The 22,144-nt window shown below is 47.8% G+C and overlaps 1 protein-coding gene across 5 annotated transcripts in view; it reads right to left on the bottom strand.

Annotated features, from left to right (window-relative positions):
• ARHGAP39 (Rho GTPase activating protein 39) overlaps nt 1–22,144 on the bottom strand; it is a 106,526-nt gene that overhangs the window by 7,367 nt on the left and 77,015 nt on the right. For 4 of the 5 annotated variants that reach the window (XM_032092630.1, XM_032092611.1, XM_032092620.1 and 1 more), the window contains exons 3-6: nt 20,437–20,517; nt 8,775–10,176; nt 4,361–4,922; nt 1,778–1,870 (exon numbers count right to left, since the gene is read on the bottom strand). In XM_032092630.1, the coding sequence (XP_031948521.1) occupies nt 1,778–1,870; nt 4,361–4,922; nt 8,775–10,176; nt 20,437–20,517 (2,138 nt within the window). The remainder of the gene's footprint in view (nt 1–1,777; nt 1,871–4,360; nt 4,923–8,774; nt 10,177–20,436; nt 20,518–22,144) is intronic. The other variant, XM_032092640.1, reaches the window with a different exon arrangement.

Raw genomic sequence — 22,144 nt, 5'->3', positions numbered from 1 at the left:
TGATACCTTATATGTTATATATTACATATTATGCATTATATATTACATATTATCTCTTCTATATTATATATTGTATAGTGTATATTGCATATTATATAGTGTATATTGTACCTTATATTATGTGTTATGTATTATATATTATATATTGAATATTACATATGACATAATACATATTATATTACGTATTACATTTTATGTATTATATAATATAAAATAATGTAAAATATTTAATGTAGTATGTATGATATATATGAATATACAATATGTAATATTGTAATAATATTGAATATAAAATTGCAGTATTAGTAATAGAAGTCTAATTCATAATAATGTATATTAATAGTGTTAGATTTTATCATTATAAAATATTGGCTTTATATATAGTAAATTATATAAATCTATAAATATATTCTAATGTTACATTAAATATGTAAGTATAGTTAATTTATAAATACCGACTTTATATACAATAAATTTTATAAATATATTCTAATGTTACATACGACTATATAAATTTAGATTATTAGAAAACCCAAGATTAGAAACACAGATAATAAAAATATGCATCTCAAATTATATTACATGGGAAATAAATAAAATATTTGTATGCAACATTACATCCAATTCTATGAATATTTATATTTTATATTGAAATTAAATATCTCTATTTTATATCTCTATTTTCTATCAATAAATTATTGTGAGGCAACTACGTATCATGTAATTGTATTTTTTACGATATATGTTACATATCCTAATTCTAATTGCAAATATGATATAAAATCCTTATTATATTTATATCTGTGACATATTAAAAATTAAATAAACAAAAAATTTAAATTAATTTAAAATATCTCCAAAAATTTAAAATATTTAAAATAATATCCCTATTATCCATCTATAATATGTAATATGATACATAATATATAATAATAAAAATAATGTCTTGGATATTATATAATAATGTATAATATGCTATAAATTGTCTTATATGTTATTATATTATATTTTCAAGGTATTAATTATATATTAAAAGTATCCAGTTAATATAATAGTAATTATTTTATTATTAATATATTTGTTTTAGTAATAATGCATTATTATTCATGTAATTATTAGTTACAGCAATACTATATTAATAATATACTAATACTAATAAATAATGAAATACAAGATACTTTGAATTACGCATATACAATAAATCCCCATATATTCCATATATTATGGAATATATCCCCAAACATTCTATTTCTAGAAATGAGAAATGATCGATATTAATTATATATAATAATATCGCTGTACATAATAATATATTTATAAACTCAATTATATTTATAATTATAAACAACATAGCGATAAAAATGATACTAATTATATTGATGCTAAAAATAATGAAACAGTAAAATAATAATAATAATAATAATTATTATTATTATTATTATATAAATTTTGCCAAATCTATCTCACCGTTCTTTTATTAACCTTATTATTATTAATGTTATAGTTATTATTATTACTACAATTATATAAAGTACAAGTCTATCTTGCCCCTATTTAATTAACCCTATTATTATTACTCTCATAATTTTCATTATCATAATTATTATTATTATAATCAGTATTAATATTAATATTATATAAATTACACCAAGTCTATCTCACCCCTATTTAATTAGCCCAATTAATCAACCAGTCCCTCTCTCCCTGTTCTCCCTCTGCCCATCCCAAGGATCCCTCGGGAATTCCGGGCGCTCCCGGAATTTTGGGGAGTCCCTACCCTGGTGCTCCTCGATTTGGGGCTTGGGTTTCTTTCGCAATTTGGGTTTCTTCTTATTGGTCCTTTCCAGGAGGTGGCGGAGGTGCCGCGACACTGGGAAAAAACACCCGGAACGCGGGGACAGCGGGAAGTGAGGCTGGAAAAGGAACTCACGGGGGGAGGTCATGGCAGCAGCAAACGGAAACGAACATTGGAATTGGAATCAACAATGGAAATTCAAATGAAATCGAAATAAAATTGAAATGGAAAAAAAAATGGAAATGCAAATTGAAATTCGAAATGAAAATTTGACATTAAAATGGAAATTGAAATTAAAATTTCAAATTGAAATGAAAATTTGAATTGGAAATTGAAATTAAATTGAAATTAAAGTAAAAAATTGAAGTTAAAATTGAAATTCAAAATTAAAATTCATAATTAAAATTTGAAATGGAAATTAAAATTTGAACTGGAAATGGAAATTAAATGGAAATGAAAGGAAAAAATTGAAGTGAAATTAATATTGAAATTCAACATTTAAATTTGAGATTAAAATTTGAATTTCAAATTAAAATGTGAAATGAAACGGGAATGGAAATTAAAATGAAATTCGAAATTAAAATTTGAAATGAAAATTGAAATTAAATTTTGAAACTAAATGGAAATTGAAATTAAATTGGAATTAAAACAAAAATTGAAATTGAAAGTAAAAAATTGAAATGAAATGAAAATTGAAATGAAAGTAAAAATTTGAAATGAAATTCAATGAAAAACTGTGAAATGAAAATAAACATTGAAATTAAAAGATGAAATGAAAATAAATTGAAATTAAAATTAAAATTGAACATTGAAATTAAAAGAAGAGTTGAAGTGAAAATTGAAATGAAAATAAAAAATTGAAATTAAATGAAAAATCGAAATGAAAATTGAAATTGAAATAAAACGGAAATTAAAAATTGAAATTAAATTAAAATTTAAAAAATGAATTTGAAATTAAAATTGAAATGAAAATTGAAATTAAAATAAACATTGAAAGTAAAATATTGAAATGAAATTTAAAAATTGAAATGAAATTCAAATTTAAAAATTGCATTAAAATCGAAATTAAAATTGAAATTAAACATTGAAATGAAATTGAAAAATTGAAATGAAATTCAAATTTAAAAATTGAAATTAAATTAAAATTGGAATTGAAATGAAATTGAGAAATTGAAATTAAATTAAAAGAAGAACTGAAGTGAAATGCAAATTGAAACGGAAATGAAAATGAAAATAAAATGAAAATAAAATGGAAATAAAACCCCAATTAAAATGACAATGAAAATGCAAATTTAAACAAATGAGATGGAATTGAAAATGCAAATCAAAACAAATCAACGTCACAACAACAATGAAACCAATCAATGACTCGACACAAAGACAACGAAATTCCGGAAAATGACACGGAACTCAAAATGAGGATGGAATTTGGGAGCGATGTCAGGGACCGGCACTGATTGGATGGGAGCTGTTGTGGGCGGAGCCTTTCCTGAGGTGCCGAATCCAGCGGGAAATGAGTTTGACACGTCTGGTGGGACCAACCCAACCCACCCTGACATTCCTGGAGCTGCATCCCATCGGGAATGCTCCAGCACACGAGGTCGTCTTCACCTTCCATGGACACCTGGGTTGGGATCATCTCCTCGTGTTCCCAAGCTGTGCCACCGTTGTCCCCCAGGAGTTGAAGGGAACCTGGGAACCCCTGGAGCACTTTGGGGTCCATCTCCCAGTGGCAAACCCCCAAATCCTCCTGGATCCCCAATTCCACCTCATCCATGACCTACTGAGAGGTGACATCAAGCCATGGGGACATCCAGATCAGCATCAGTGGTGAAGGATTTGGGATAACCAATCCAAGGACTGGAGAGGATCTCCTAAAATTCCCAAATAACCCCAATTTATGTCTTCTTTTCCTGCCATGACCAAAAACCTCAGGAGATGGGAATCTTCTGGGTCCCATCTCAACACGGGGGATTTTTTTGGGATCCAAAGCTACTCAAGAAGAACCATCTGGAGGTGGAAGTGATGGTGAAACCATGGAATTTTGGATCCAAAGCTACTTGAGAAGCTGGAAGAACCATCTGGAGGTGGAAATGATGGTGAAACCATGGAATCATGGATGGGTTGGAAGGAACCATTTGGGTTGGAAGGAACCTCTGAAGGTTGGGTTGGAAGGAACTTCAGGGGATGGGAGAAGTTCCAGGACTGGGGATGACGCTGATCCTGCAGCAAAGGTGTCAAAGCTCATTTCCTGTTGGATCTCCCGTTGGATTTCCGGCAAGGAGGAGGCTGGGAAAGCCCCCACACCACTGGGTGCACCTCCAGGAGGGATCTTGGATGAGTTCCTCATCCACCTTTCCATGAGGAGACTCAGCCAAGGGGAAGGGGACCAAATCAATGGGTTGTGACATTATGGAATGGTTTGGGTTGGAAGGGACCATAAAGACCATCCAGGGACAACTTCTATTATCCCAGCTCGCTCCAAACCCCATCCAACCTGGCCTGGAATACTTCCAGGGATTGAGGATGGGCACAGAAGCCACCGGGCTGCACTTCCTCACTTACCTTTCGTGTCATTCACCGGATCCATGTGCCGGTAAATGTATCCTTCTAGGTAGGAATGGAATTTGGGAGTGGGTGGGAAAAAGGCCAAACAAATGGCCATGAGCTCCCAGCCGCGGGCCAGGCTCTCGTAACGGAAGTTCTCGGTGGTCTGCCGGCACAGCTGGATGTAGAGCTCATCTCGCAGCCCCTGCATGCTCCAACCTTTGGTGGCGATCTCCAAGGCCACGTTGAGCTGGTCCGTCTTGGCCCTCCGGTCGCCCATATACATCTGGATGAGTTTGAAGATCTCGCACGCCTCCTTCTTGACGTTGCGGTCGTTGGTCATGATCATGGGTTTCTTGATGGATTCGCTGCTCCAGGCCAGCATGTTGGCGATGGAGACCTTCCGTCGGAAGAGCCCTTGGGTGTGCTTGTTGAAGTGCTTGGAGGCCCAGTTCTCAATGTCCGTCTCCGAGGAGGGCTTGCGCAGGTTGAAGGTGGGGAAGACGCAGCTGGCGCTCGGCATCATGTTCCGGGTCTGCCGGCTGCTCTCGAACTGGGCGCAGGCACCGAGGTCCTCGGACTGGGGGACAACAGGTGGACAGGTCAGCGGTGCTGGTGGGATGGGAGCACTGATGGAACGATCGACTGATCAATCGATCGATCAATCAACCAACCAAGAAACCAACAGATCAACAGATGGACCAACCAACCAATGAACCAACCAACCAACTGATCAATCAACAAACCAGTCAACCAAAAAAATCAACCAATGAAACAACCACTCAGTAAATCAATCAAGCAATCAATCAATTAACCAACAAACCAACCAATGAAAGAACCAGCCAGTAAAACAATCAATCAACCAACCAAGAAACTGATCAATTAACCAAGCAACCAACCAGGCAACCAACCAACAAATCAATCAATCAATCAACCAGTGAACCAACCAAGAAACCAACAGAACAACAAACCAAGCAATAAAGCAACTAATGAAAAAATCAATGAACCAACCTATCAATGAAACAACCAATCAATCAACCAACCAACCAACCAACTGATCAATCAACCAAGCAATGAATGAATGAATGAATCAACCAACCAATAAATCAACCAACAAACCGATTGATCAATCAACCAAGGAACCAGCAAACTGATCAATCAACCAAGCAACGAACCAACCCATCAATCAATCAACCAACCAATCATTCAACCAATAAATCAGCCAACAAACCAATCAACCGACTGACCAGTGGAGAAACCAACAGACCAACCAACCAACCAACCAATGAATCGATCCAACAAACCAATCAATCCATCAATCAATCAACCAATGAACCAACCGACCAGCCAACAAACCAATGAACCAATGAATCAACAAACCAATCAACCACGCAATGAACCGACTGACCAGGCAACAAAACAATGATCCAATCAACCAACCAACCAGCCAATCAACCAACAAATCAATCAATCAGTCAATCAATCAATCAATCAACCAACCAACCAACCAACCGTTGCAGCATTCAGAGGTCTTCCCATAAACCACATCCTCTCCAAGGAACTTCTCCTCCATCGCATCACGGCCAAGTGGAACCGGCCCGGTGCCAGCAGCCAAGGTGGGCTGTGGAACCAATCGGCATCAGGAGGGAGGGGACCAGTGGGGGTAAGTGACATGCTGGACTCTCTTCACACTTGATCAATGGGGTCATGGACAGAAGAAGCTGGTGGCAACATGGGGGAAACAAAGAGCGAGTGGCTTTGGGCTCCACCCATCCTTTGGGGACACACCCACCTGTAACGGCCCCCCAGGAAACCCCCTCTGCCCAAAATCACCTTCAAGGGTGGTTCTCCAGCGGCCACAGGAGGAGACTGGTGGCTTTTCCAAGCCATGAGCAATGTGGGTGGTCCTTCTGTACATCCCAAGGGACAGGAGATGCTCAGGATTTAACCTTGACCTCTGCAGAGCATCCAGCTGGGAAGGAGCCAGAGGACCCCTGTGGACCAGTGTTCTCCTCCTACTGGAACCAGCACAGCTTGTGGATGTCACCCCAGGAGGTGGAGGGACACCCCAACAGCTGGTGACCAACATGGAGGAAGCAAACAAGGATAATTGGGATGGACAATTCCATGGTCCTGCAGCCAGCCAAAGTGGCTTCATCATTTCTTCTGCAACATCCAGGCCAGCATCACCTGGGTTCAGTGGCCCTGGGGATGTGACCCATGGCAGGGAAGGACGTTCCACACCATCCAGAGGTGACACCGCTGTCCCCAACATGTGTGGAGGAACCACAATGGTGGCCCCCGGGAGGGTCCGTGGGCGACTCCAGTGCTGCCACGGACTCAGGGTTGGGCTTTCGATGAGGAACAGAAGAAAAGCAGAAGGTGGGAAGATCCAGGAGGTGGAAAATCTAGGAGGGGACAAGGAAGCCACCCAAAGAACCCCCAGAGCTGCTGGCAGGTGACTTGAGCTTCTACTTCAAACAAGTTTCTTGTCTCTTCAACAACTCGTCCTGTGCCAATGTCGAGATCTCTTTCCATCGACATTGCTCCGCTCCCATCTTGACCGCGGTGACAATGGCAGGGACACAGGATGGGGACACAGGAGCTTCCCCCCTCGAGGGACCCAGCCCTGCTGTCCCTGCAGATGTCACATCACCCCAGAGGTCCTTCTGTGTCCTCCAACCTGCTGGTCAGCTGGAGGCCCATGGGGTTTCCTGGGTGGAAGGAGATGCAGGAGATGCTTGAAGGTGTCGCTTGACAGCTGTTGGGGATGTGGCTCTTCCAAAAACTGGTCCATGGGCTGGACCAGAGCCATGTTGTACACCAAGAACACCCAGAGAGAAGGAAAGGACCACGTTGGATGGGGACATCAACCTTCTCCAGCCAAGGACAGATGGTCAGGCCAGGGAGTGACACTGGAAGCGAAATGTGATGGATCCCCTGCTGCCAGAGCCAACAGGAAATTAACTTCAGCCCTTATTAACCCTAATTAGCACCTAAATGAACTTGGGGGATGCCCTGGCCTACAAGAAGCGGATAAACCATCGGGCGTCAATGGAAAATGGCCGTGACCTCCTGCCTGTCCCATGGGGTGACCATTGTCACCTCAGGAATTAGGGAATCTTCAAGGGAGAAGGTCTTGGAGCCATGTGGATAGGGCTTGGATACACCTCAATGTGGGGACACTCCATTGGTGGCAACCACAGCCATGACCATGGAAGGGTTTGGGTTGGAAGGGACCTTCAAGATCATCCCATTCCAACGGCCAGGGACACCTTCCACTGTCCCAGGTTGCTCCAAACCCCGTCCAACCTGACCTTGGACACTTCAGGGATGGGGCAGCCGCAGCTTCTCTGGGAAACTGGTGCCAGTGTCCCACCACCGTGGTGTCCCTGAGCTCGAGGACAACAGATGGGGCCACCCAGACAGAAAACTCTGGGAAGTGGAGAAGATTCCCACCACATCCCAAGCTCCATGCAGAAGGTGTAGGATCACTAATGATGGCTGCTTTCCCTCCTGGCCAATGTGAGCATCCAAAGGGGACCTGGAGCTCTCCAGTTTTGGGTTTGGACCTCCTCGTGCAGCACCAAGTCTTTGGGGACAACTGCACCTTGGGAATTCTCTTCCGCTGCCTTTGGATGTGACGCTCCACGGGTTTCCTTCCACGTTCCCATGGGCAAAAAAGGCATTTTCCAGATGATTTGCTGTTTCCCAGGTCCATGTCCAGGGGTCTTGCTGATGCCAAGTTCCATCTTCCAGGCAGTTTTCCAGGTGGGATTTATCCCCACACGTGGCATCATCACCCGTTTCTTTAAAAGCCCTGATAGCCTTTCCCTGCTTTTCTCAGCCTTTTCCAGCCTTTCCCTGGAGGGGAACGGACTGATGGAGGACGTCCAGAAGCTGATGGAGGACATCCAAAAAACCAGGGAAACATCTGATGGGCTGGAATCTAGGCACATGGGATGCACCAGCTCCAGCAATTCCAGGTCAGAGCCCCAGGGCCTCCTCTGGAATGGGAGTTTGGGGCAGGAGGGATCTCCAGGAATGGGACAGCTCAGTTCCAGGGAGGCAACAGGCAGCTCACAACCCTGGGAAGAAAATCCTGGAAAACTGGTGGCTCTTTCATCTCAAGGTTTTGAGGGACCACCTTGCCAAGGACCAACTTCTTTGAGGGATCAACCAGGGATGGGCACTCAGGAATCCCCTGGGAACTGGGTGGATCCAGGATCTGCCACCCACCAAGGCAGAAGAAGCCACAGCACAGAGCTGAGACTGCCATGGCACCGAGGTGCCCATGCCCAATCCTGGTGTGGGATCGGCCCCGGGACCATCCCGCTGGATCTACACTGAAGGAGGAGAAGCTTTAACCAGAATTGACCTCACGGGCCACAGGGGAAACCCCCAAACCCAAGGATATTCCCAAGGGCATTACCTGAGATGGATGCAGGTAGGGCTCGGGGGAGGCCAGGTTGGTCTGGACGGAGACGCTCTTCTCCAGCAGGATCTGGGGGAAGCCCAGCTTCTCGAAGGTGTTCCTCTTCCAGTGCTTGTTCTCCTGCTGCGCCAACGCCTCGTCCTCGCTGAAGGCTCGCACCACCGGGCCTGGCATGGGCAGCGGGAGGGCGCCGTCGCTCTCGTAGCCCGAACCGTCCTTTTGGGAATCCCAACTGCTCCGTTGCTTCATGTGGTAGTGGGCCTGCTGCGCTTCCCAAGCCAGGCGCGCCTGCGCCAGGAAAGGCTCCGGGAAGCCCCGCGCCGCCTCCGCCTCCACCGCCTTGCTCTCCGTCCGGTTCATTGGGGACCTGTTGGGTCCTGGCGTGGCTCGTTCCTCACCCAGCTCGCCCAACACCTCCCGGTCCCCAGAGCCGTCCGTGGAGGAGGCGTTGGGGTCGTGGGTCACCGAAGGCTTCCGGCTTTTCCTCTTCCTGGTGGAGGGCGAGTAACCGGTGGAGGACAAGGTGTCCTGCTGGCTGGACCATGACATGGAGTCCTCGCCCTGGGCCACCTGGGCCCCCGTCGGGCCGGGACAGAAGTCAGGTCCCTCCATGCTGCTGTAGTCGCCCGATTTGATCTCCAGGCGTTGATCCCGCACCAGGCAGGGGCTGTGCTGCAGCGAGTAGGAGCCGCCGATGGGATTGGGGGAATATTTGTGCCTCAAGCCCGTCTTCATTTTAGGGCTGGAACCCGACTGCTCCACGTAGACCAATTGCCTGACGTATTCCTTGCCGGCGGGGCTGTATTCCAGGCTCATGAAGCGGTCGGGACACTTCTGCTTGGTGAGCACCAACTGCTGGTACGGCGAGTTGGAGCCTTGCTTGGGTGACTGAAGGAAAGGGTGAGGCTTTCGGATGGGCGATTTCTGCGGAGATCCGGCTTTGTAGCTCCCGCTGGCTTCGTACTGCATGTCCACGGGGGGCTCGTCATAGATGGGAGCCTGGTATTCCATGGGGGGCTCCTCGTAGAGCGGGGGCTCGTAGGCGTAGCGGGGTGACGAGGGCTGGGATTCGCTGGAATGTTTGCGGTGCTGCGCTTGGAGCGGCGAGCAGAAGGAATCGCCCCGGCCCAGCAGCGGTGAGCAGCTGCCCACGTGCTCAGCCCTCTTCAGGAAGGGCGACTGCTTCCTCTCCGGGAAAAACACGGAGTTGTCGGCATCGGAGGAGAAGGTTTGGAGGTTGGGCGACTGTTGGCCGCCCGAGGGTCGGCGGGAGCGGGAGCCCGGTTGGTTTTCGGGGGCGTAGCCGTTGCCTTGGTGGAGGAGGAAGCTGGGCTCCCGATCCGTCACCTTGATCAGCATCCGCTCCTTGGTGCCGGCGTTCCATCGGAGGGATGAGGTCCTGCAGGGAGAAACATCACAGGGGGGAGGTCAGAATTCCATCCCCGGAATGGTTTGGCTGGTCCCAAACCTCCCAAACCACTGTGGAGCCTGGAGGATGGAGATTCCCAAGCACCCCAAGAGTGGAGAGATGGAGATGTGAGGAATTGGATGGGATTGGATATTGGACTAGGAGTGACAGGACACAGGGAATAGCTTCCCACTGCCAGGGGGCAGGATTGGATGGGATAATGGGAAGGAATTCTCAGCTGTGAGGGTGGTGAGGGGCTGGACTGGAATTCCCAGAGAAGCTGTGGCTGCCCCATCCCTGGAAGTGTCCGAGGCCAGGCTGGACAGGGCTTGGAGCAACCTGGGACGGTGGAAGTTGTCCCTGCCCATGGGATTGGATACTGGGAAGAAATTCTCCCATGAGGAATTCTTCCCTGGCACAGTGGATTTTCATCTGCTCTCTCCCTGTTCCAAGTCCTTGGGAAAGGCCATCGGGGCAGGGGACACTCAGGAGGAAGAGCAAAGATGGATTTTTCGGAGCTGCCTGGCTCACAGGAGGGATCTGAGCTGGAATTGGCTGTTCCCAAGGCACAGGGAGAGGCACATCCTGTCACCAATCCCACGCTGGAACAGAAGATGCCGGAGGCACCGTCTGCTCTCCCGGTTCATCCCTCTCCAACTCTCATTTATTCCCAGCCATTTGTCCCTTCTGTCCTCCAGGAAAAGGTGGAACGAGTTCAATCACTGAGTTTGGAGGGAAAAATTCCCACAAAAAGCCTCAGGACTGTGCTCCTTGTTTATCCATGACTTTGTCCTTGCTCTAAGGGGTTTGGGAATAATTTATTCCTTCCTTTTTCACCTTTAGAAGCTCCTGTGGAGCTCCTGGGGACTTGAGCCTCCTGCGAACTTCCTGCTGTCGAAGACCTGGATGAGTTTGGATTCCTCCACCCCAGTTTGATGAATCTCAACCCCTCATGGAGCCCTTCCAGACCCTCAAAATTCCCTCCACAACCACAAAATCATGGATTCATGGAATGGTTTGGGTTGGAAGGGGCTTTAAACCTCATCCAGTTCCACCCCTCTGCCACGGGCTGGGACATTTTCCACTATCCCAGGTTGCTCCAAGCCCCTTCCAACCTTGCTCAGCTCCTGAAAAATCTGCTTTTCCTGCCCAAATTATGCACAAGGACCTTGGATCATTCCCTGTTTCTTCTGGAAGACCTGGATGTCTTTAATCCTCATTAATAACCTGACTTTTATACACACATCCCAAAAATTGTGAGGAAAGACAAGAGAAGAGCCACAGAGGATTCCCAGCAGATCCAGGCAGCACATCCCACCCAGAGCCGCTCGTGCCGGGAATTCTGCCTTTGGGTTTCTTCACCATCTGCAAACAACGTTCCCGACCCTTGGGAGATGGTCTTGGAAGCCATGGAGAGATGGATCACATCATCTGCATGGATCCAAGCTCTGCTCCCGAGCCACATCCTCGTTAACCCTCTGCTTCTTGATTCTCCTTTTCCCACTTTTTTTATTGCCCGCGGACAAGGAATTCAAGCTTTATCTGTGTCCAAGGGGGAAAAGCTTTGCACATCCAGCTCTGGGATCCAAGAGCAGAAGGATGTGGAGCTGCTGGAGTGAGTCCAGAAGAGGACGTGGAGATGCTCCGAGGTTTGGAGAGAGGCTGGGAGAGCTGGAAATGTCCAGCCTGGAGAAGGGAAGGATCCAGGGAGACCTCAGAGCCTCTTCCAGTGCCTAAAGGGGCTCCAGGAGAGCTGGAGAGGGATTTTGGACAAGGGATGGAGGGACAGGACACAGGGAATGGCTTCCCACTGCCAGAGGGCAGGGATGGATGGGATATTGGGAAGGAATTCTTGGCTGTGAGAGTGGTGAGGTGGCTGAAATGGAATTCCCAGACAATCTGTGGCTGCTCCATCCTTGGAAGTGTCCAAATCCGGATTGGAGCAACCTGGGATAGTGGAAGATGTCCCTGCTCATGGAAAGGGGTTGGAATGAGATGATCTGGAAGTGCCCTGCAGAAATCCACGTTTTCACTCTTTCCCCACCCCCACCCGAACACGAATCCCTCCTAAATCCAGGTGTTTTAACTCAAACCAGGTGAAACCACCGCTTAATTCCCAGCTTTGCAGCTGGCATTAATATTCCAGCCCACAGCATCTGGCAGCAGTGGATCCGAATAAAAATCCTCAATGGAGCAGCGGCGTTGCTGTCAAATCACCTCGTCAGGGCCGAGCTTTCAATCCAAATATTAAATAACAGGAAGCAATATTCCTGAAAGCTCCATCGTGCTGCCCTGGATTATGGCTAAACCCCACAAAAAAAAACCTCTGCCATGGAATAAATGGAATTTTCTGCCTGCAAAAGGAATCCCAAAAAAGCCCTTTTTGTGCTTAAATCGCTGCCCACGAGCGCTGCGGCCGCTCCAAGAAATTCAAGGGATGCCGGAGTGGAGAACGAGTCCCGGCCGCCTTCCTGGCATGGGGCATCCGGCAGAAATTCCAAGTATTCCTGTTATTTCTGGCTTGGCACTGGGTTCTCCCTGCTGTTTTCTCCGTGTGGGGAAGATTCTACTGACTCTGTACATTTCCATGACAAACCGCTTCCCAAATCCCTCTGAATCTCCTATCAGAGAAATCAAATTTCTTTGGGAATTTGCATAACTTCCACATAATTTCCATCTGCTTTAGGGGAGGATTTTTCCGTGTTCTCTTAAATCTCCTTCCCTGCTCCAAAGCCTCCTCCTTGATCTTCTTCCAACCTTCGAGAAGTCAACGATGGAGGGGAGTGGAGAAATCTCCGGGTTCCGCGCGCTCCCTCATCCAGGAATTCCTTTGCTTCCAGTTGTTTTTTCTGGAGAGACACAGCCACCCCCACCCCACACCTGCAGGTAAAAGCGCCCCCCTCCCCTCATTTACATATCATTATTCATGCCAGCCAGAATTCCAACCATCCACAGCTCAAAATACCTTAAAAACCCATTAAAACAACCAAAATGATGGATTTTTACATTCCTGACGCTTTTAACGGAGTCAAGGGGCAGCTCCACTCCATCAAGGTGGGACTAAGGGAATAAATCATGGGTGGGCTTAAGTGGAATTATTCTAACAGCGTTTTCCTGGTTTTTAATGGAATGACGTGGCGACGCTTCTCCGAAGGAGGTTTAAAACAAGAATATTCCCAAAACCATGCATTTTTCCAAGATCTCTTCCTCTGTCCCGGTGTTGTTTAGACTTTGCAGGTGAAGATTAAAATTTAGAGCAGGGATTAAGTGGATTTCCCCCTCCTTGATTCGAATGATTAATTCAAATATTGTTTTCCGATGGAACGCGTCGGGATTTGCCGGCACGGGAAAAGCAAAGGATCCCCGGGCACCCCGCACCAACCTGGCTCCCTGTGCCATCCCAAATTCCCACCGTGCCCTCGCTCTTCCTCACCTTCCTCCCCCGGCTGCGGGATTTGGGAGCATCTTCTCCCACCACCTTCCACCTGAGCTTAAGATCCCCTTTTCCAGGGCTAAACTGGGATGGGAATGAGGGAAGCAGCCCGGCCCCCCTTCCCTCCCAGCTGGGCACCGCCGGCACAGCCTGCTCCGAGCGCATCCCGCTGGGAAGTCCAGGGTCAGGGATGAGCCGGCGGCGGAAAAACCTCCCTGTGCCTGGCACGGTGCCCGGCGCCGCTCCGGCAGCACAAATATCTCCGTGAAAAATGCAGGGAAAGGTGAGCAGCAGAGCCTGAAGACGTCCAGGCTTCTACCTGAAGCCTCCCATGATCCATCTGGAATTTTCTGGCTGGGTTCGTGTCCTTAGGACAGAAATCCAGCCCCTATAATCATGGAAAACTCATATTTTATGCTAATTTATAACTAAATTAAGTGATAGGAAAACAGGATAAAATCCTAAAATCCTCCGTCCTTAAGGTTTTGCTGCTCTTCATCTGCAAGTAGTGCTGTTCCCAAAAATTCACATGGAATTCTATGGAATTCCGTGTATATCAATATCCCAGGGTTTGGACTGCACCTGGAATTTTAAATTCCTGCTCAAGCCCTCGTTTCTCAGCTTTTGTGGGATGTGGGGTTCTCACAACCCCACCATGACCTCTCCAACCCTTCTTCCACACTTCCAATCCCTCTTCCCATTTTTAGGAGCCTGGAAGTGTCACTTCCTCCTTGGAATTCTTTTTTTTAGGAAGCTTTTTGATTGGTTGAAGCTGATTCCTAGGAAAACCAGAATGAGTGAGGTGAAATCTGGAATGTGGGCAGTGAAATGTAAATTCGGGAAGAGGGTGAACGCTGGGATCAAGTTTTCCAAGCACCTGAGGGTCTCCTTCTCTCCTTCTTGGTTGGGATGGGCTGATGGGTCTCTCTGATGGGAAAACCATCAGGAAGTGGAGTTGGAAGAGGTTGTTGGGATCAGGAGGAGATGGATTCATCCGTATCCATGGACATCCCATTCTGCTCCCGGTGGGACAACGAGGGCCTGGCAGCTCCAGATGGGCGTTCCAAAACCCTCCAAACTTTTCCCAGGATGATCCAGCTCTTTGTCCATGGAAGAACCATGGAGAAGGTGCAGCATTCCCACCAACGGGATGAGATCCCAACTCCCTTTGTCTCCTGCTGAACACCCGTGATGGGACCACGAGGATGATTTGATGGATACACCACGATCCGTGGGATATCTGGGGTGGAGGGAAATCCGGTTTGGTCTTTCTGGGGGAATTTTGGAGTGATGGGAATGCTGAATGCCAGCTTTTAGCCAATCCCTGTTGACATCAAAGCTTGGTTTGATGGATGTCCAAGATCTCCTGAAGCTCTCCGCACACAATTCCATTCTCCAACTAAAATATTCCCATAGGATTATGCCCATCAAAATACCATTAAAAAAAAAAATCCTATTATTTTTCCAACAGGAAAAGATGAAACTCTCAGGGATTGTCTCCGGATGGTGCTATGGGATCACTCGTAGCTCCAAACCCTCAACACCGAATATCTCCGAGACATCTCCCACGTTCTGCTGCTCCGGTGGCATTGGCTCTAATTAACATCCGTGGAAGTTGATCAAGACAAGAAGGAGGTAACGACCCATCCCATCCCTCGCCATCCCCTTCCCACTTTTTTTAGGAGAAGCAGGGCCGGGAAGATGGATTTTTGCCGTTTTCTGGCAGCTGTTTGAACATCGCGTGGTGGGATGGTTGGGTTGGCACATTGGAGGCCGTGAATCCATAACCAAATGATTTTGTAGGATGTAAAAAATGAGGTAACACCAAAATGAACTCGGACGACGGTTCCTGATGAGTCACTTGGCTGAAGGTCAAGTTGACCTTGCTAAAGGTCAACTTGAGGTGGACCTTCCCCAGGCCACAGCACGCACTGTGTCCTCTTGGTTTGGGACATCCATGATGGCCGGGGGTTCTCCAGTGAGCCCCTCTGGGATCAATCCCATCAGGAACCCACCAGGAGGAAGCAAAAGACCAACACAACCCATCCTGGCAGCCGAGCCGGGCATGGAGGACACGGAGGCCCGCAGGGACACCACATTCCCAGGAGCCAATCGGGGCTGCTCATCCCAATTAAAACAATCCCCCAGAAACAGCCTCTTTCCTGAAATCCAAATGTCACCGAAAACAAGAGGAGATCTTTCCAGATTGGAGAAGGAGGAGGGAATGCTGGGAAAGAGCACAGAAGAGCCTTTATCGTTATGAGGAATCAGCTGGGAAGTACAAAGAGACCAGAAATGACATTTCCCAAAATAGCCGATCAATAGGGAATCTGCTCCCGCTGGCTCCGGGAGTGAGACAAAGAGTTCCAAAAATGGTGATTTTTCAGCTCTTGCCTGTTCCGAGTGGATTTCACATTCCCCGGAGTGCATTCCCTACGCCAAAGCCTTTCATCCTCTTGGAATCTCCAGCCTGAATCGTTCATCCCTGACAGGACACAGGGAATGGCTTCCCGCTGCCGGAGGGCAGGGTTAGGTGGGATATTGGGAAGGAATTCCTCCCTGGGAGGGTGGTGAGGGGCTGGAATGGAATTCCCAGAGGATCTGTGGCTGCTCCATCCTGGAAGTGTCCAAGGCCAGGTTGGATGGGGCTTGGGCGGAGGGCCCAGCCCAGGAGGTCCCACCACTGCGATACCCCCAAGAACAGCCATCGACCCTCATCACTTTTCTTCCAAAAGATGGGATTTTCATCCCAGGGAATCACTGGTGTCAGTTCTGCTCCTCCTCCTCACTTCCAAGGGAACCAGGGAACAGACTGACCTCTAAAAATTAGGAATGGTCACATTTATTAACTCTCGGTCGGAACCGCGCTCAAAATCTGGCGTGGTGGTTCCTCACCTCCTTCCCAGGCTTCTCCAAAGCTCCCGGAAGTCTCTTCCTGAATTTTGGGCCTGGATTCACACACCTCTTGGCCAAATTACACCCATTCCCTGCATCCATGTGGCACTAGGACAACAAATCCAGATGGAGAAGGGCTGAACGTGGCCAGGGCAGGATTTGGACACTGAACCATTTGGACACTGAACCTCCCTCCAACCATGAAGGATGAATCCAGTGACCCTCATGAGAGCCAAGAGGTGAAGACAGCTGGAAAATGACAAATTTTTGGAAAATTACAGCTGTGTCCCAAAACAGTGGTGGTCCCACCACCACGACCACCTCCTAAACCCTGGCAGACACAAACCCACCTCTGAAACCACCTCAGGTGCCTTCACGCAAGGTTCTGTGGAGCTCCGAAAGGTGGTGCCAGGATTTTTGGGCGCCAACCCAAATTCTCTCCCTATTTCCCTAATTTCTTGCTAGGATGTAATTCCTGTTGACCACGAGAAGCTCAAAGACCTCTTTAAACATTCCTGGATGTGGAGGTCAAGGAGAAATTGAGGAAAACCATGTCAAGGATCCCATGCAGGTGAAGCAGCTGCGCTCCTGCTCTCCTAAAACACCCATGGAAGAACTGGGATTCTCCCTGCTGATGGATTGGACATCCCAGCTCTCTGCCAAAGAGCTGGAACACAACAAGGCACCTTCTCCAGCTCCAAAGCCTGGAATGAGGGATTTCACCACAGCTTTGGAGCACTTTGGTGCCATTGCTGCTGTCTGGGAGGAGAAAAGGAGAAGATGGTCCTTGATGTTGAAGATTTTTGGTCTTAAGTCCAGCTCGAGCAGCCTTGGACCTTCCATCCATTGACTGGCCAACACGACCATGGGATGAAGACAGAAATTTGGGATTTCTCCCATAAACAAGCAGATTTCCTGATGGGAAGATTGATTTTGGATTAGCGAAGAGTTCAAGTCCCTCAAGAGAATGAGGATGCGAAGCAGCTCCAGGGACCACAAATCCAGAGGGAATGAAGAGGGAAAGGGTTAAGGGCAGGCATCGTAATTGACTGAATGACTGGATTTGGGATTCCAGGGCTTCCCGACAAAAGCCTTCCAGGCAGATGGAGCATGACGCATGACGTCATCCTCTTAATGACACCCACTAATTTCATTACGTTGGAAAAATCTCCCAGAGGAATTGTTGGCCGGGAGCTCCGAGCCAGGGCTGTCAAGGAAGCAGAAAAATCTTTCCCTGCTCCCGAGGATGTTGCTGCAGCTCCTGGGGTAATCCCAGTGGCTGAACCCCAGAGCTGCACTTGGAGGTGATGATGATTCCATGGATGAGGGTGTTCTCCCAGCTGAATCCCATGGGATTTCTCAATCAAGATCTGTCTTCTCTTCACAAAAATCCCACACTCTGTCCCAACATCTGGGAGTTCTCCAGTTTCTCCTTTCCCGGCCAGAGGGGATGGAAGAAGGCCGGAACCACGACCTGGGTCTCACCAAGCTTTCCCATCCACCAGAGAACTGTGGAGGTGTTGTGGGACTCAGTCCTGGATCCCTCTGCCATTTTCCAGAGGAAAACCTCTGGAATTAATGCCAGACTTGGGGAAAAGAGGGTTGGAATGGCCTGAGAAGGCTGTTGGGTTGCAGACCTGATTTTCCAGCTGATCCTGGGACCTTCAGGATCATTTAATGAATGGCGTTTGGAAGTGGATGGATCTGAGGGAGCTTTGGCAGCTCCAGTGGAAGTGTTTGATGGCTCATCCTACTTCATGTGGAGTCTTTGGATTCCATCCTGCTCCAAATTTGCCATCTCCATGTTGGCATAAGCCCGTGGGACAACCAGAGACCCCCCAGTCCCTGTCCAAAGGTCCTGGAGCACCACCCTTCCTATCCCTGGAAGTGTCCAGTGCCAGGTTGGACAGGGCTTGGAGCAACCTGGGGTAGTGGAAGGTGTCCCTGCCCATGGCAGAGGGTGGGACTGGATGATCTTTAAGGTCCCTTCCCACCCAAACCATTCCGTGATTCCATGATTCATTTTCCCCCTTATCATGAATCCCATTAACAGGAATTCATCATGAGCTCCGATTCCAGCTCCTGGCACTCACGGGGTTAAACCAAAATCCCACCCTGTGGAGCTCTGCCGGCTCTGTGAGACTCGTTCTTCCAGAAGGAAGTCCACTCACAGCTAATTAAGCAAAGCTGCTAATTAGCTCCTTGGCTGGCGGCGGCTGGGGGAAGGGCGGCAAGGGCTGCTCCGTGGGTTTTTATGGGATTGGGAAGACGGAGGCATCTCCTGCGGCACAGCTGAGCTCACGTGTGTGGTGACACCGAAGCTTTTAATTGCCTGGGTGGCCACGGCCACCCGCCCAAATCCGCAGTGTTCCTGTCCCCATCACCGGCAAATCCCACCAGATTCTGGCTCGGCTCCCACTGCTAATCCGATGCCAAACAGGAGGCCCCTGAAATCCCTGTTTCCCAACCAAACAGCTCCACGCTTCCCAAATCATGCTCCTTCCCACTCTTCCTCACTTCCTGGGAATTGCATCCACCCAGCTCACGGGTGGGATCAGGTTGTCCATGGATTCTCTCCGCGCTCAAGGAGAGCGTTTGGCTGGTGAGGATAAAAACCCGATCCCATTGCCCTGTTGGTTCTCCCTCTTGGAAAGCTCGGATTTTTTCCCTCTCTTCCTTAAGTAGCAGTTAATTCCGGTGCTCCCGGGAGGTCACTCGGCAGCAGTGAATTACAGGGAAAGGCGGGATGGAACGTGGCCAGCGCCGCTAGGGGATTTTCCACCCACAAGTGTCTTGGATTGGGATGGAGATCACGGCACTCGCCAGCTTGGAACAGCAGGAAAACATGCCAGGAAAAGGGATGAGGAGCATCGTGCCCTTCCCAGTCAGCATTTCCAGCATGGAAAGCAATGGAAGAGCTGGAAGTGCTTCAACTCACCCCCAATTCCAGAAAAAACACAGGAATGTGTGGAAAACGTGCCAGGAAAAGGGATGAGGAGCATCGTGCCCTTCCCGGTCAGCATTTCCAGCATGGAAAGCAATGGAAGAGCTGGAAGTGCTTCAACTCACCCCCAATTCCAGAAAAAACACAGGAATGTGTGGAAAACGTGCCAGGAAAAGGGATGAGGAGCATCGTGCCCTTCCCGGTCAGCATTTCCAGCATGGAAAGCAATGGAAGAGCTGGAGGTGCCTCAACTCACCCCCAACTCCAGAAAAAACACAGGAATGTGTGGAAAACGTGCCAGGAAAAGAGATGAGGAGCATCGTGCCCTTCCCGGTCAGCATTTCCAGCATGGAAAGCAATGGAAGAGCTGGAAGTGCTTCAACTCACCCCCAACTCCAGAAAAAAACCAGGAATTGGGGGTTTACCAAAACCTGGAGCAACCAGGCAGGGAGTGACTCCATAAATCCCCAAAATCTGGTCTTACCCTCAGCTTGGATTTTTGGGGTTTAACAAGGACTTGGTGGGGTGCAACGAGGACTTTTGGGGTCCAACAGGGACTTTTGGGGTTCAATGAGGACTTGAGGGATTCTAGAAGGACTTGGTGGGGTCTAACAAGGACTTGGGGGGTTTTTGGAGAAGGACTTTTGGGATTCAATGAGGATTTTGGGGTTCAGTAAGGATTTTTGGGGCTCAACAAGGGAGTTGATGGGGTTCAATGAGGATTTTGGGGGTTCAGTGAGGATTTGGGGTCCAAGAAGGACTTGGTAGGGATCAAGAAGGATTTTTGGGGTTCCTTAAGGATTTTCGGGGTTCATTGAGGACTTCTGGAGTTCCACAAGGACCTGAAGGCAACACAGGAAGGGAAGGGATGAGGAGAAGGACTGGAAGAGTGGGAATAAAACATCAGTGTCATTCACGGCCCCACTATCCCATGCCGCCACCCATCCCAACCCCAATCTCGGAGGGAAATTCCGGCTACCTGTAGTGGAGGAGTTGTCCTTCCGTGCTGTAATCCCGATAAATGTCGTATTCCTTCTCAAACACTCCGGAAGGCGATGAACTGGAAAACAGGAATGGTGAATGGGGGTTATCAAGGGCAACGTCAATGTCTCCTTTAGGATGAATGGAGATGAATCCCATCGGGATGGGCTCCACCTGTCCTGGATCTGCTCCTGGGACCTGCTTGAGCTTGGAGTCATTGATTGAGTTGGTGGCCAGATGATGATCAAGGCCCCATTGTCCAACCCTTCAAAGATCATATTTTCCCTTAAAACATCTGAGCAGATCCCAAACATCTCCCGACTCCATCCCACCCATGGTCCTTTCCGAGTGCCTTGATGCCGCTCCTGCTCCTCAACAACCTTGGATGGTCAGAGCCAAAGTGGGAAGAGGCAAATCCCCCAAAAAACCCTTTTTGCCACATTTTCATCTAAATCTGAGCCCGCAGAGCTCTTGTTCCCGGAAGATGGAGAAGATCACACCAACCCACTCCCAAGAGACACCATACTTGGAAAAACATGGGAAAAAACCATCTGGGAGCGCAGGATGGAATTTCCAAGCTGATTTTTGGACTTGCTGGGGTTCAATGAAGACTTGGGAATTCAACGTGGACTTGGAGTCCAAGAAGGATTTTGTGGGATTCAAGAAGGACTCAAAGCTTTTCCTGTAGGATCAAACCCACTCTTGATCCATGTTTTTGGCTCCATGCTTTTCCAACGGCCGTGAATCCATGCCAAGACCCTCCAACACTTCCCAAAAAACAGCACAAAACCAGGTATTGATCATTGTCTTTCCAATATTATCCATCTCCGCTGCCAATGAGCACAGAAAAAGGTTTATTTTTGCCTTAACAGCCATTCCTGGTGGGAATGTGCTCAGAATTGGTCCCGTTTGGAAAACACGGAGCAAATAATCAGAAAACATCTGGAGAAAAAACTCAACTCCGAGCAGTTTACAAAAAAAAGGGCCTTAAAACCCCCGCCCTGTATCCACATTAAGACTCCCACATTAATAAAATTCGGATCCCATGTTGGTTTCGGGAGAAAAAAAGAGGGAAAAGAAACAAATCTTCCTAATAGGATAAAGCTCAAAAATTTTAGTCGAGCAAGACGCAATAAAATTAAGCTTCTGTCAAAGCTAATTTTAATGGGATTTAGCCCTGGAATTATGACTGTGTGGAATTGCTTAATCCCTTTTTCCTCTCCAGTGCATGTGAATGGATTTCCTTCTTGTCCTCCAATATTCCCAAGAGAAAGGCATCACCTCTGATCCCGGTGCTGTACCCAGATCCACGGTGGAATTCAAATGGATCCTAGATCCATCCCTGGAAGTGTCCAAGGTCAGGTTGGACAGGGATTGGAGCAACCTGGGATAGTGGGAGGTGTCCCTGCCCATGGAACTGGATGGGCTTTAAGGTCCTTTCCCAACCATTCCAGGATTCCAGGAGAGTTCAGGAGCTGTTTAAAGTCCTTCCCTGCGGATCTGCTTCCCAGCAGCCCCCCCCCCATCCCATCCAGCAGCATCCCAGGGGAAAAGTCTGGTGGGAATATTGGTTTTTCCTTCTAAAAACTCCCCTGGAAGCAGGACATGGCCAAAACAGGACCATGAAACCCAAGAGACACAGGAATTCCCTGTGGCCTTGTGGGATGGACCAACAGCTCCCCCCACTGTCATCAGCGAGGTCCACA

The sequence above is a fragment of the Corvus moneduloides genome, chromosome 1 (assembly GCF_009650955.1).
Source record: "Corvus moneduloides isolate bCorMon1 chromosome 1, bCorMon1.pri, whole genome shotgun sequence".
In the NCBI taxonomy this organism is placed as follows: domain Eukaryota; kingdom Metazoa; phylum Chordata; class Aves; order Passeriformes; family Corvidae; genus Corvus; species Corvus moneduloides.
This window is presented reverse-complemented; position numbering and strand designations above follow the sequence as displayed.